At 45.5% G+C, this 13,875-nt stretch overlaps 1 gene segment (V, D, J or C); it reads right to left on the bottom strand.

Moving 5' to 3' along the window:
- Positions 1-733: 733 nt before the first annotated feature.
- Positions 734-6,888, bottom strand: LOC133067104 (T cell receptor delta variable 2-like). The segment is given in 3 exon segments: positions 734-1,056; positions 1,184-1,344; positions 6,344-6,888. Coding segments are annotated over 2 exon segments (369 nt in total).
- Between the last annotated feature and the right edge of the window lie 6,987 nt (positions 6,889-13,875).

The following is a 13,875-nucleotide window of genomic DNA, read 5'->3' as shown; positions in this document are numbered from 1 at the left end:
GCCAGAAAGAAGGCCACAAGTTCAGTCTCAGAACAGTCTGTCAGTCATCTAAATCTTGAAAAGTACACTGTTTAAGATAAAAGTGGAATTTAAATTGAGCTACTCAAAGAATGATAAAGAAATGCCAGTGGAAAAAAATTGTTCAATGTTTTGTTTCTAAAACATATAGAAGTAAACAGGCAGAGATGGAAAGGAGAGCAAAAGTCCAAAATGGTACAGAAAACTAGAGATCCGCTCTTACCCTCCATGTTGGGATGATGACAGGCCGTGTGTCTCATTGATGACAAAGGAATGAAGGAGTCTTTCCACCTTCTCAGCCCTGCTCATCGAGATCAGCTAGATTCCTGGTGTATGTGGTTGGGGAGAAACTGGAGCTTGCCATACTCATATTCTGGGAAGTTTCTCTTTACATCATATCCTAAGTACTTCAGGCTGTATAGCCAAATCTTTTATGAAGCTCCAAGAACACTGTTAGGGGTGTACAGTAAATGCTACAATTTCTGACTCTTGTTCTGTCTCTTCTGTACTGCCCCACACTGGGCCACACCCGACTAGGGATTGCCTATCTAAGCACCACGGGAGCTTGTGGGCAGGATATGAGCCACTGAACCTGAAGGAAAGGCATGGACATCAGCCTTCTCTGGCCTCCATTTGTTAAACTATTTCTTCAAGAGAAAGTCATGATCTTGTTGAAAATGCTATTCCACTTAGATCTCTGTGTTTGTTGAGTTGCTTAGAAGTGAACCTGCAGCAGGGTGGTAACACTGGCACAGTAGTAAAATCCTTCATCTCTCTTTGATACCTTCAGGACCTCCAGCATAGCCTGGTTGGTTAAATCATCAATTTTACCTCGGAAGTTGTCCTCAAACCCAGGGCCATATGTACCCCCTTCTCGGTATATGAAAGTCATTCTGTTACCCGGGGTCTTCCTGTACCAGAAAATATAGTGTTTACTGATGGAGTCTCCTTTCATGGAGCAACTGAGGGTGACAGATTTCCCCACAGGCACAGTCTTTTCTTGGTCTTGAGGCAACAACACGACAGCTGACATGACTCCTAGAGAAAAGACACAAGATAGGCTCAGTGAAGACTGGGGCTAAGATCATTGAATAAGGGGTGCTATGCTCGAGGGCCTGGCCCTGGCAGCCTTGATGCTCAGTTAAGTTTCCAGGATCTGCCTTACCTGCCCAGAAGAGGGTGAGGTGGATGAAGGAGCAGACCCTCTGCATGGCTCGCTTGGGGACAGCTCTGCCTCCCGACTGGTCCTTGCCTGGTCCCTCCTCTGAGCCAACACCTTCTCTGTGACATGTCTCTGTCTGAGGAAACCAGCCCCTGGCAGCTGTTCTGTTACGGAAGAGAGATTTTGCCAATCACAGAAGGCATGTGGAGCCTGCTGCCTGTTAATGAGATGACAATGCCCGTCAATGCTGCCCACCCTAGAAGTTAAATTTGATATTGTTGCTCCATTTTCATGTTAGAGGTGTATGTTGTATGCTCTGTGGTGCTGCTAAGAGTTAATTGCAAGAAGAATTATTGACATTTACAGCCATAATCATAAGAACCAGCAAATAAGGAGGTTGATAGTGTGTTCACAAGGACTGTGGGTGTTGTAATGGTTGTTGTGTTTACTGCCAACTCCCTCCAGGCAAAGTTGGATAAGGGTGACTGACTCATCCAAGTATAAAAGAGCAATCCAATGTAAAAAATGTAGAAACCACCACTACCTCCCAGTTTATGACAGCTAAATTTAGATGTACTTCAGAAGAGAAGTGCATTTGAATGCTTGGGACCTGCACATTGGGTTTCAGGGTTAATAATCTGTGAGATATTGAAATTAAACAGGTAAATTAGTAATGGACACTAGAAAGCGCAGCTGAAGCCGGGAAGAGGATCACTTGTTCTACAAAGAGGTATCCAATATCTGAGGATGGGTGCAGGACCTAAGTCACCACACAGGTGGAGCAGAGACCCACCTGAGCTTTCTTGTTCCCCCCAGTGTGACTGGGACAAGACTGGGCTGAGGATTCAGCTGGAGGCAAGCTCAAGTTTGCTTGACCTCATGGTAGTTGCTTTTCTTCCTCTTGTCATCTCATTTATCCAACAGCCCATCTCACCCAGCATTTCTAGAGGACCATGAGCAAGTATTCAAGGTGGTCACGTTCTCTGACACTACAAACTGCAATATCTATACCCATAGGATGTGTACGTGTTCTGTACAGTTTGTTGCCAAGGGCAACTTTCTGGGCTTACTTACCTGATCTTTTTATATCAGGTTGCTTGGCTCTTGGCACATCCTATAAATCTAGTCATTTTTACTATGCACCGGACCTTGAGGATTCAATGATGAACGACAGATATGGTCTCTTCTCTCACGGAGTTTAGTTTCTAGCATAAGTGCCAGTCACTGCTTACTGATTTGCATAATGAATTTCTCCAGTGCTGCAGACTGACAAAGACCTTGCAGACGCAGGGTTTTGAGAGCATGTTACAGGGGCCAGGATCTGGTCAGGAGGTCAGGGAAGGCTTTTCTGAAGAAGTGACTTTGCAGTTGAGACTCAAAAGCAGAAGTTACCCAAGAGTGCTGGATAGTGTCTGTTTGTCCTTCCAGATCTATTTCCTCCCCTAGGACAGGGGGCCCCAACCTCTAGGCTGCAGACCAGTACCTCCTGTCAGATCAGCTGTAGCACGAGATTAGAAATAAAGGGCACAATAAATATAATGCCCTTGAATTATTCTGATACCATGCCCACCTCTGGGTCCATGGAAAAATTGTCTTCCACAAAACTGGACCCTGGTGCAAAAAAGTTTGGGGACCACTGCTCTAGGAGGCTGACCTCCATGGACAACATCCACCTGGTTCCCTTGCTTGCTGACATCTTGTTCATTTTGGCCAGTGGGAGGCACCATCAGGAGACTGGAGAGAAGGAAAAGGATGAGGTGGTGTGTTTTCACTCCAGGCTACTTCCTGTCGTCTGTGCCTTGCTAGTCTCTGCTTTCCTTCACCGGAGGCTGCAGGTTTTGGTAAAGGCTCTTGTGCTTCATACTTCAGGCCTAGGGTGGCAGCTGTTTTTCTGTCACCAAACCCAGATGTTTCACTATCTTTTTCTGGATTTCCCATAACCCAGCAGTATTCATTTTTTATGGCTGCCTTAACAAAGTACCACAAACTGGATGGCTTAAAACAACAGGTTTATTGTCTCACAGTTCTGGGGGCTAGAAGTCTGAAATCAAGGTGTCAGCAGGGCCATACCCACTCTGAAACCTTTAGCAGGATCCTTCCTTGCCTCTTCCTAGAGGCTGGTGGTTTGCTGGCAGTCCTGGCTGTTCTTCGGCTTGGCTGGCCTTTGCTGTCATGTGGTGTTTGCTTAGCGTCTGTGTCTTTACAGGGCTTTCTTACAAATTCATCAGTCATGTTGGATTAGAGGCCTACCCTACTCCAGTCTGACCTCATCTTAACTAATTACATCAATTGCAAAGATGCTATTTCCATATAAGGTCACTTTCTAACCTATTGGGGGTTAGGACTTGAACATGTTTTTCTTAAGGGACACAATTCCATTCTTAACACCTGCCCACAAATGTCCTTTTCATTAGAGTCTCTCTAATCACCCCTTTGACAGTGCCCTCTCTCTCCTGCTGGGACTCTGCTTGATACACCAAGTATAGGGGGCCTGTGAAGGGAAAAAACTTTCTGTAGAAGAAAGGAGGACATATTTTTAAAAAGCCCCGAGGCAGGAGGAAGTGCTGTAGACCTAAAGTTGTATTAATATCTAAAGAACAGTTAGCAGGACTCAAATAAGCCTATCTGTTTAGATAATTATTGTTGAATTCTTCATTCAGGAAGTCATTCTGAAAAATTCCAAGATAGTGCTTATGTTTATGACTGTGATTTCTATCTGCCATAGGTTAGAGGTAATTTTAAGAGTTTTATGCTAATGGACAAAGACAACCTTACCCTGGGTCTGATGAGGAGAGAGTCTGCCTGAACAATAAATCAAGCCAGAGGTGGAAGACACCAGTGGGGAGGGAACAGGTTTTGTGGGAGCTGGGGCAGAGTGTAGGGGCTTTCCTGGTGGCTGAGACTGTAAAGAATCTTCCCGAAATGCAGGAGACCCTGGTTTGATCCCTGGGTCAGGAAGATCCCCTGGAGAAGGAAAATGGGGCAGGATGTGGCTAGGAGACTACCTGGTCAGGAAGAGTCAGGATCTGCTACAGCAGCTTGGCCTGGGCCCATGGCAGGAGCAAGATGGAACTTAAGCACAAACAGCCTGTGAAGGTAGAAGAGTGTGCCAGGGCCCCACCCTTGGATGCCCCCTTCCTCAGGCTCTGAGCAGGCTCTGTTCCTGGTGCGTAGTAATTCTTTCTGCCTCCTGCTCAGCAATTAGGTCACAACTTTCCAGTCCCTGGGGGATGTCTGGCCATTCATGTGACAGGAGAGAGCTCTCAGAAAGAACTTATGTTTCTTCACAGTCTGTAAGGAGTACATGAAATTATATTTGCGGACGATTGGCTCATTGCTTGGCTCTTTGTTAGTTTCCTTCTTTTTTGACATTTATATAAAAACCAGGACATCTGAGACTTGGACAGTTAGTAGGAGAGACAAGACTATGATGGGATGCTTTATCCATTCTTCCCCATAATCTCCATCAGCCCCCCATTCTTTCCATCTTTCTCAAATCTTTTGTGCTATGAAAACACCACCTCAAGGCACATTCCTCAGGCATCTTTCTACCAGATCACAGCCCCTCAGCCCCACCTTTTTGCCTTTGTATACAGTACTTTGGGTGGTGCTAATGGTAAAGAACACACCTGCCAATGCAGGAGATGTAAGAGACGCAGTTTTGATCCCTGAGTTGGGAAGATCCCCTGGAGGAGGGCATGGCAACCCACTCCAGTATTCTTGCCTGGAGAATCCCATGGACAGAGGAGCCTGGTGGGCTACAGTCTACAGGGTTGCAAAGAGATGGATACGATTGAAGGGACTTCGCATGCAGGCACGCGCAGTTCTTTGTGAGGTGTAAGTGTGGCCTCATTCTTGCTTAGTCTGGTCTTTATCTCCTGTGTAATCCCTCCAAAACACCTGTGGGACCCATCAGTTCAGTTCAGTCACTCAGTCATGTTCAACTCTTTGCAACCCCATGGACTGCAACATGACAGGCTTCCCTGTCCATCACCAATTCCTGGAGCCTGCTCACACTCATGTCCCTTAAGTCGGTGATGCCATCCAACCATCTCATCCTCTGTCATTCCCTTCTCTTTCTGCCTTCAATCTTTCCCAGCATCAGGGTCTTTTCCTAAGAATCAGTTTTTTGCATCAGGTGGCCAAAGTATTGGAGTTTCAGCTTCAGCATCAGTTCGTCCAATGAATATTCAGGGCCGATTTCCTTTAGGATTGGACTGGTTTGCTCTCCTTGCAGTCCAAGAGACTCTCAAGAGTCCTCTCCAAGACCACAGTTCAAAAGCATCAATTCTTTGGCCCTCAGCTTTCTTTATAGTCCAACTCTCACATCCATACACGACTACTGGAAAAACCATAGCTTTGACTAGAGCCACTAGAGCCTTTGTTGGCAAAGTAATACCTCTGCTTTTTAATATGCTGTCTAGGTTTGTCATAGCTTTTCTTCCAAGTAGCAAGCATCTTTTAATTTCATGGCTACAGTTACCATTTGCAGTGATTTTGGAGCACTCCAAAATAAAGTCTGTCACTGTTTCCATTATTTCCCCATCTATTTCCATGAAGCGATCGGACTGGATGCCACGATCTTAGTTTTCTGAATATACATCAAGGTTGTATTGTCACCCTGCTTATTAAAACTTATATGCAGAGTATGTCATGAGAAATGCTGGGCTGGATGAAGCACAAGCTGAAATCAAGATTGCTGGGAAAAATATCAATAACCTCAGATATGCAGATGACACCACACTATGGCAGAAAGCGAAGAACTAAAAAGCCTCTTGATAAAAGTGAAAGAGAAGAGTGAAAAAGTTGGCTTAAATCTGAACATTCAGAAAACTAAGATCATGGCATCCAGTCCCATTACTTCACGGCAAATAGATGGGGAAATAATGGAAATAGTGGAACCCACACTGGTCCTCAAAAATGCTGACTGAAATGAAATGATTTCTTCTGTTCATAGGATGTCTGACTTGAAAGTGAGTCACTGTCTACAACACACCAGGAGCACACAGGAACATCAGTAAAGAGAACATTCTCAAGATCACGGCCACAGGAAGGACCTCAGGCCTTGGGATTGTGGCTCTAAAGATAAGTCATATCATTACAGAAACATCTGCTTCCTTCAGACTTACCAGACAGAGGAAGGTTAAGAAAGGCATTACTGACCTTAATACACAAACTGTGCTTCCAGCTTTTCCATTAGTGCACAGTGGTTAGAGGGTGCTGTGAGGCTGAGGTAGTTAATATTTCATTAAATATTTTCAGGGCCAGAGGGCTGCCTGAGGAGCCCCAAACAAATAAACACAGATGACATAGCAATGGAGAAAGATCTGTTTATTGGCCTCACTGAAAATAGAAGGAAGAAGGAAAGACTTGAGGGTAGTAGGTAGGGACATTTGCAAGCCTTCTCATCACATTTCAGCTTTTACTTCCCCATAAGCTCAAGCAGAGAGCTGCTTTTCCAGTTCTTCAAGTTGAGTTCTTTGAACTCATACTCTATTTCTTTGAATTTGCACAGACTGCTGTGAGCAGACAGCTGGGTAACCCCAACTCTGCTCACATGACCCTCAGACCAAATACTGTCTACCAGTAGGCTGGGCAGGGTCCTTGGGAGCCCTTGTTTCCCACAGCCTCCTCTAGTGTCAAGGGGCGTTGTTCTGTAGTGGAGAGACCACTGGATTTAGACTCGGAGAATCTGGGTTTGTACCTGACATCACCACTTACTTGCAAATCACTTAACTTCACTAAGCCTCAGCTTTTAAAATGGGGATAATGCTGCCTCATTCAGTCTTAAAATAATATGCATGAGTACACTTTGTGACTGACCTAAAGGGACGCCTACCCTTAGATCATTGTGGAAGATGGGAAGGGTAGGCTTTGCTGTAACCTGTGAGGAGCCAGGGGCTTCCCAGGTGGTCCTAGTGGTCAAGAATGCACCTGCTAATGCAGGAGACGTAAGAAGCATAGGTTTTATCCCTGGGCTGGGAAGATCCCCTGGAGGAGGGCATGGCAACCCACTCCAGTATTCTTGCCTGGAGAATCCCATGGACAAAGGATCCTTGTAGACTACAGTCCATAGGGTCGCACAGAATTGGACATAACTGAAGTGACTTAACACGCACGCACACAGGCAGAGCCAGAGGAGTTGCACTGTGAGGGCAGCCAGTAGTAAGTCCCTCCTCTCTCACTGTGGTTTCAAGAATCTCCAGGGAGAATCGGCCTTTGCAATTGGGGCCATACATCGCCAAAAATGGCCTCGGAATATTGGGGCCATAGAAGTCTCCTTGTTGGTATATAAAGTTCAGGGAGCCATCTTGGTTCCTCTGACACTAGTATATCATGAAATTATTAATTTCCCTGCCCCTGTCATTTGGCACTGCAAAATATCACTCTTTCTAAAAGGAACAAACATCTCTTCTTGCTCCAACAAGACATCTGACTTGATTCCTGAAAAACAAAGTCAAAGGAAAAGAAGAGAGAGAGGAGCCCCATCAGAGTGTCAAGGGGCTGAAGTATCAGAGTGGCATTACGGAGCCACCTTCCAGTTTCGTCCAGTTTCCACCTTCTTCTCATCGTCTCTCCCGGGAATCATTTTTCCATTCACCCAATTATTGGGCAAACATCCCCTTGCTTCTATGGTGGGCGAGGCTCCTTGAGGGTGACAACATTTCGGGCTCTTCAGGGCTCACCTGGCCCAGGAAGAAGCTGCAGGTTCTGCAGTTCTGAGGCTCCAAGGTGGCTCCTACCCGGGCAGCTGAGTGGCAGGAGATGTGCTGCTTGGCTTCCCTGAGTTCTGAAGAGTCTGCTTCTGGGACTGTCTCCCCGTCCTTCCTTCCTCATCTCACCCTCAGTGCCTCTGGCACTCACCTGTGTGCTGTTGGGCTTGCCTGTGGACAATGCGGAAATGAGCCCGAATCAGCAGATGTTCTGCCCCCATAAAACAGCCTCACCAGTTTTACAGACAATCTGGGGGCTTTTTCTTTCTCCTGCAAATGGCAGCATCTCCCTCGTAGAGTGAGGCCAATATTTTGGCAGGGCACATGTACTATTTAGATTCAGACAGCTTTTAATCTTCCTTCCCCCCTAGTTGTGGATGTTCCTTTTATTTTTTCTTGCAGTATATTTATTTTGGATCGTTTATTTATGTAGCCAGGGAGCTGCTTCCTAGAAAGGGAGATAGACTTTGCCAAAATGCCCATCTTCCGCAGGACCAGGGCCCATAACTGTCACACAGGATTTAACGGAAAATATGATTGCATTGGATTTAATTTTTAGTAGCAGCTAAGTGTCTCCTGTAGTACTCTGCTCATGTCAAGGGCCCTGTAAGTGTCGATGCTATACTAGAGAAAGCACAGCACAAAATAAGCATAATGGGAAGATGGAGTAAGTGGAGCGGGCAATGAAAATTAAATGAGAAAAAGCAAAGTTAAAGCATGAAAGAAGGCTTAATGGGGTATTGTAGAATTAGCTACTGAAAGGACAAAGTAGAATAAACTAAAAATAAAGAGGAAATATCACAGCTTAGACAAGAGGAGTGTAGAGGCAGAGGAAAACTGGAGAGGTAATTAGCACAATCACCTCCACCTTGATGCAGTGGTTCTCCATCTTGGCCTCACACTGGCATCCTCTGGGGAGTTTTGAAAAATACTGAAGCCTGGGTGCTATCCACAGAGAGTCTGATTTAATTGGTCGGAGATGAGGTCCAGGCATCAGGATGTAAAGAAAACTCCTTAGTTAATTCTGATGTGCAGCTAGGGTTGAAAACCACTGTGTAAGAGAATCATTTAGTAAAACAAAGAATATATCTTATAGTGCAGTGAAGGCTTATTATAGTGTTGGCCTTGGGAACAAGCCAAAACCTGTGGCCAGATGTCACCTATGACTGGGACAGTCTGTCAGTCTCATCCTTTTCTCCAGGACCAAGAGAGGGCCCTCAATAACTTTCCTCTCTGGTGATGGCTCACTGCCCACCTCCTATGAATCAGAGGGCAGGAGGGCCTGTTGAAGTCAGCTTCAGCTATCTCCCGGTTGCCCTGAATGCCTACAGCAGTGCTGGGCACTAAGTAGGTGTTTAGTAAACAGTTGTTAAGCGCTTTTGTCCTTGTCCTTCTGGGTCCTTCTCTGCCGATTAAAATGGGCAAAGCCTATGATTCTTGGTTCCTCCTCTTCATTCTGCCCTGACCGTCAAGATCTAAATTATACCCTACTCGACTTCCTCCTGAGAGGATGAATTCAGCCAGGAGAGCGTGCTGGCTGTGATTTCTTAGGTTGGACAGCACATCACCGTGTGTGTGGGGTGGGACGCAGCCTGCAGCCCCAGACCCACAGGGTAGTGGGTTCTTGATGTGTTTCATCATGTTCTCTTTTCCTTCCCTTTCTTGCTCCCACCCTCCCTCCCTCTTTCCTTCCTTGATTCTGTCCTGTAATTCCCAGGCTCACAGCAGAGCACAGTCATCCAAGGGGACCTGCCATAAAGAGTGAAAATGTGTGCAGTGCCCTGAAGTGGCCACGTGGTTTTGGAGGGGGTGAATTACCTTCTGCTCTCCTGAAACTGCTGATTTCACAGTGAAGATTGCTGCCACAGTGAGAGCTGTGGGTAGAATGTAAATCTATTGCTGTCTCCGGCACTCCTCTTTCTTTTCCCCTGCCTGCTGGAATCACCGTGGGGGTCTGCTGGTCCTCAGGTGGAACATGGAGAGGCCAGAACAGAGCTGTTCATGCTAAGAGGCTAATCCTATGCCTTTGTCGAAAGAAGTCTATTATAAAATAGCAAACCCCAAACAATAGTAATTTTGTACTTTCATCCAACAATATCCAATAGAGAGGAAAAAGCTGGAAAAACCTGGATTGGGCCCAGAGGTTATTTGTTTTGCAGGCTTGGAATAGAAGCCTGTAAAGCCTCCCCCTCTGTAATATTTCTCTGCACATAAGAAAAAACACCCTGACTCTCCTCCCCTAAAGGGGAGAAAAATATTTTTCTCAAGGTTCTTATTTGGCAGTAGAACTGGGGAACAGGTCAGAGAGAGGGAGAAGATAATTTTTTTTTTTCTCCTTTGGAGATGGGAGTTTATGAGACTGTAGAATGTCTGTGTTTCCATGCCTTTAAGGAGCTCCAGTTCTGTAAATTGGGCACCATGTAAAATTAAGCTATTATACATCTTACATCCTCTAACCTGCCAAGATGCCCAAGGCAGAGGGCAGTGACAGTGTTGGGCTCTCCCAGAACCCCAGGGAAATCCCCTGCCTTACCTTCCACAGGGAAGCAAACCAAGCCCTTTATCCTCCAATCAAAGGGAGAGGAAATAGCTGAGGCCTCCCCTGAGGGTGAAGTCTTCCCACTCTACCTCAAGCAAGAGACACTGAGATGCCCCTTTTCTCTGGTTGGGACTGTGCTGCCAGAGGAGGCGAAATGCCAAGATGGAGAGGCCTCGCTTTCTCTTCCTTGGGAGAAGGATGTGGTGGCCCAGCTGCCGGAACAGGTGTGGCTCCCGCAGCCACCAGCAAACACTTGGGTCATCCATACTTTTTCTGATTGGCCTTCTAGCCCAAACACAGCTCCAGGGTATCTCCTACTTCTTGGGCTCTGAACTAACACATTTTTTTACTTAGTTTTATCACAGGTTGGATGGGAAAAAGGAATGAGACTGAAAGAATGCTAAAACATGTGGTCAGTTCTAAAGATACAGAGCTGAGGAAAAAATGGAAGGAAAACATGGACACACTCTAGGGTGCTTTGGGGAGGGCAGCTGGGTAGATTAAAAAAAAGTGGCCAGGAGGTAGCTCTAGGGGCTGGAAAAAGAGACTCTGAAACCAGTGAAGTGGGAAAGTCAGTATGTGAGTGGATGTTGGTCTGACAGCAGCTTGGGTTACCATAACCCCTGTCATGTCCCAGGAACAGCATCCACCCTGCATTTGCTGCTGCCCCATTGCCATACCCTCTGTAACTCTGACATTCTCCTTGGTTATGTGGGGTTTGTGACGAGTCTCTGGTAGAAAGTGGGCATGGGTATAGGGCCAAGGACTGGGGTAAATACAATGTTATCCATATATCATATTCACCATGGCTGGAGACACAATAGTTACAAGTGGTTGTTTTATGATGACCACAGTGTCGCTGTGTTCAAGTCTAGTTTAGAATGCAGGTGCTGTTATATTAATCATGGAAGTGACAAGTTAAAGGGATGTTAACACTGAGCTGCATAATGAACACTTGGTATGAGTGAATGAAGAGAATGCTGAGTAGAAATACAAGCTACCCAAGTTGGCAGGGCTTTAATTGCCGAGGAGTCTGAGAGTTTGCACACGTGCGTGACTGAGAAGTGACTGTGAACTGGGACGTTACCAAAGAGAGTGAAGGAAGAAACATGGGCAGTGAAACAGTCCCGCGCGAGGAAGAACCTCAGCATCCATCAAATGGAAGCAACACTTGAGTGAAATCACGGTCTGTGACAGAGCACACAACATCAATCTAAACCAACTTCAGTGTCCAGGCTGCAGTGAGAAATCAGGGATGCAGGAAAATAAAAGATGCAGAGGGAAGGGCACATGCCAAGAAGATGGGCTGAAGAGCCCAGGGAAAGGGGATTTTTTGCAAGACTCAACTGATAGACAATCATCTGTCTCTGTCAGAGGACCTTATTTTCAGACATGCCAGCTCAAGTTCCAGATTGGTGACCCAGAGACTGCGGTGTGCTAGGAGGAGAACTGTTGCCTCCACTCACAATCTGCCGCGTTTGTGTTGACTTACAACGTGGCTGGGGACTCAACTGGACTGCATACTAAATGCCTGGTAGAATTCCTAAAACCACTGTTGGCCCAGAGAATCCTTTGTTAATAAATATTACAGCACAATCTGTGTTTATTAAGGGAAGTGTGATAGGGAAAGGAAACTAGCAGGAAAAGAAAATAGAGTTTAAAATGCCACGGTAGTTGCAAAATATTTATTTTTATGGAAGAGGGGTAATCCAGACGATTTTCCTCTCATTTTGAAAGACTAAACCCTAAGCTTCAAGCATGTGGAGGCCAAGGACAGATTTTTTTTCAGGGCAACCACAATTAGTTAAAGCAGCTTCTGTGTACACACACCAAGGGGCCATGGGGTCATGTCTACATTATAACCAGGGCCTCTCTGTATGGTCATCATGACCCCCAACACACTTTAGCAGATCATCAAGTACAAACAGGCTCTTGGATTTTCTCTAGACAATCCTTAGCTTCCATCAGTCCTCTTTTCTTCTAAATGTATGTGAGACGAGCTGATTTTGATGGGTAGAAGAGGCCTTGGGAAGAGCTCGGAAAAGAACAGGATCAAAATTCAGATGAAGGAACAGAGGTACAGTTGCCACAAGCTATTATAGCAGCTGTTGAAGCATCTTCCCGGAATCCAGGAGGTCTTCCTCTTTTGTCCTCCTCTTTGGTTCTGAATCTAAATCAAGGAATCAGCATTATGTGGTTGAACCCTTGCTCTAGTTGGGTGGGACAGTTTTAGGCCAACCTTTGTCATTTGCTTTTATCTTTTCTTTTCAAAGGAAGGAGCAGATACAAATGGGCCTGACACACCAGCCTTGCCAGATGGGCTGTGGCAGGTAGGCAATTTATTAATATAAAACCTTTGAGGCAGCTCCGGTGACCACAAGGGATGATATTGGCTCCATTTAGCATTTTTAAATTTAAGTATTCACCTCATGTCAAAGTATGTAGCTGTGTTCTCTCATCTGAGGTTGTTCATTTGGAAATACAGAAGGATGAGGCATTATTTCTTTAAATAAAATATTCCCTTTCATTACTGGCTGTGTGTCAGAGATCCCTAAAGCAGAAATTCAGCCTCACACATTAAATTCAATAATCATATATTAAACACTTACTATGCAACACCCCGTAGAAACTGGAGATGAAACAGAATTCCTACCCTCAAGGGGTTTATAAATTAGGAGGAGCATAAAGGAAGTTTCTAAACAATCATGGAAAAAGAGAGAAAACATGAAATGACTCAAGAGAGTTAAGTGCAGAAAAAAGAAATAAATTTAAAAAAGAGAGCGAGAGAGAGGTGTAAGAGCTAGGGTGGTTCAACTGGGGGGAGATCTTATCCTCAAAGGGGAGTTTTGCATTGGAGATATTAATTTGGGGGTCTTGACCACGTCTGTGGAATTCAACTCTGTGAGCATAAATGAGATCACCTAAGGGAAGATACAGAAAGGAAGAGGGACCTGGACAAGGGCCCTTGGTGCTCTGTATTCAGAAGTTAGGTAGAAGAGTCTCCAAGGGGACTGAGAAGGAGAGGCCAGTGGTATAGAGGAAAATCAGCAAAGTACAACATCTCAGAAGTTAAGCCTGGAAAGCTCTGCAGCTCAAGAATAGAGATGCAGACAGAGAGAATGGACTTATAGATATGGGGAGGGAAGGGGAGGGTGGGATGAACTGAGAGAGTAGCACTGACATATATACACTACCGTGTGTAAAATAGCTAGTGGAAAGCTACTCCGTAAGGCAGGGAGCTCAGTTCAGTGCTCTGTGATGACCTAGATGAGGGACGGGGCTGGTGGTGGGAGGGAGGTCCAAGAGGGAGGGGATATATGTATGGTTGATTCACTTCTTTGTACAGTGGAAACAAACACAACATTGTAAAAAAAATTATATTCCAATAAAAAGAAAAAAAAAATGGATGGCCAGTGGTAAAGTACACAGGTGAGAGGTTGTAT

Source organism: Dama dama, chromosome 12 (genome assembly GCF_033118175.1).
Source record: "Dama dama isolate Ldn47 chromosome 12, ASM3311817v1, whole genome shotgun sequence".
Lineage (NCBI taxonomy): Eukaryota > Metazoa > Chordata > Mammalia > Artiodactyla > Cervidae > Dama > Dama dama.
Note: the sequence above shows the minus strand (reverse complement) of the source record. Positions and strands in the feature narration are given on the sequence as shown.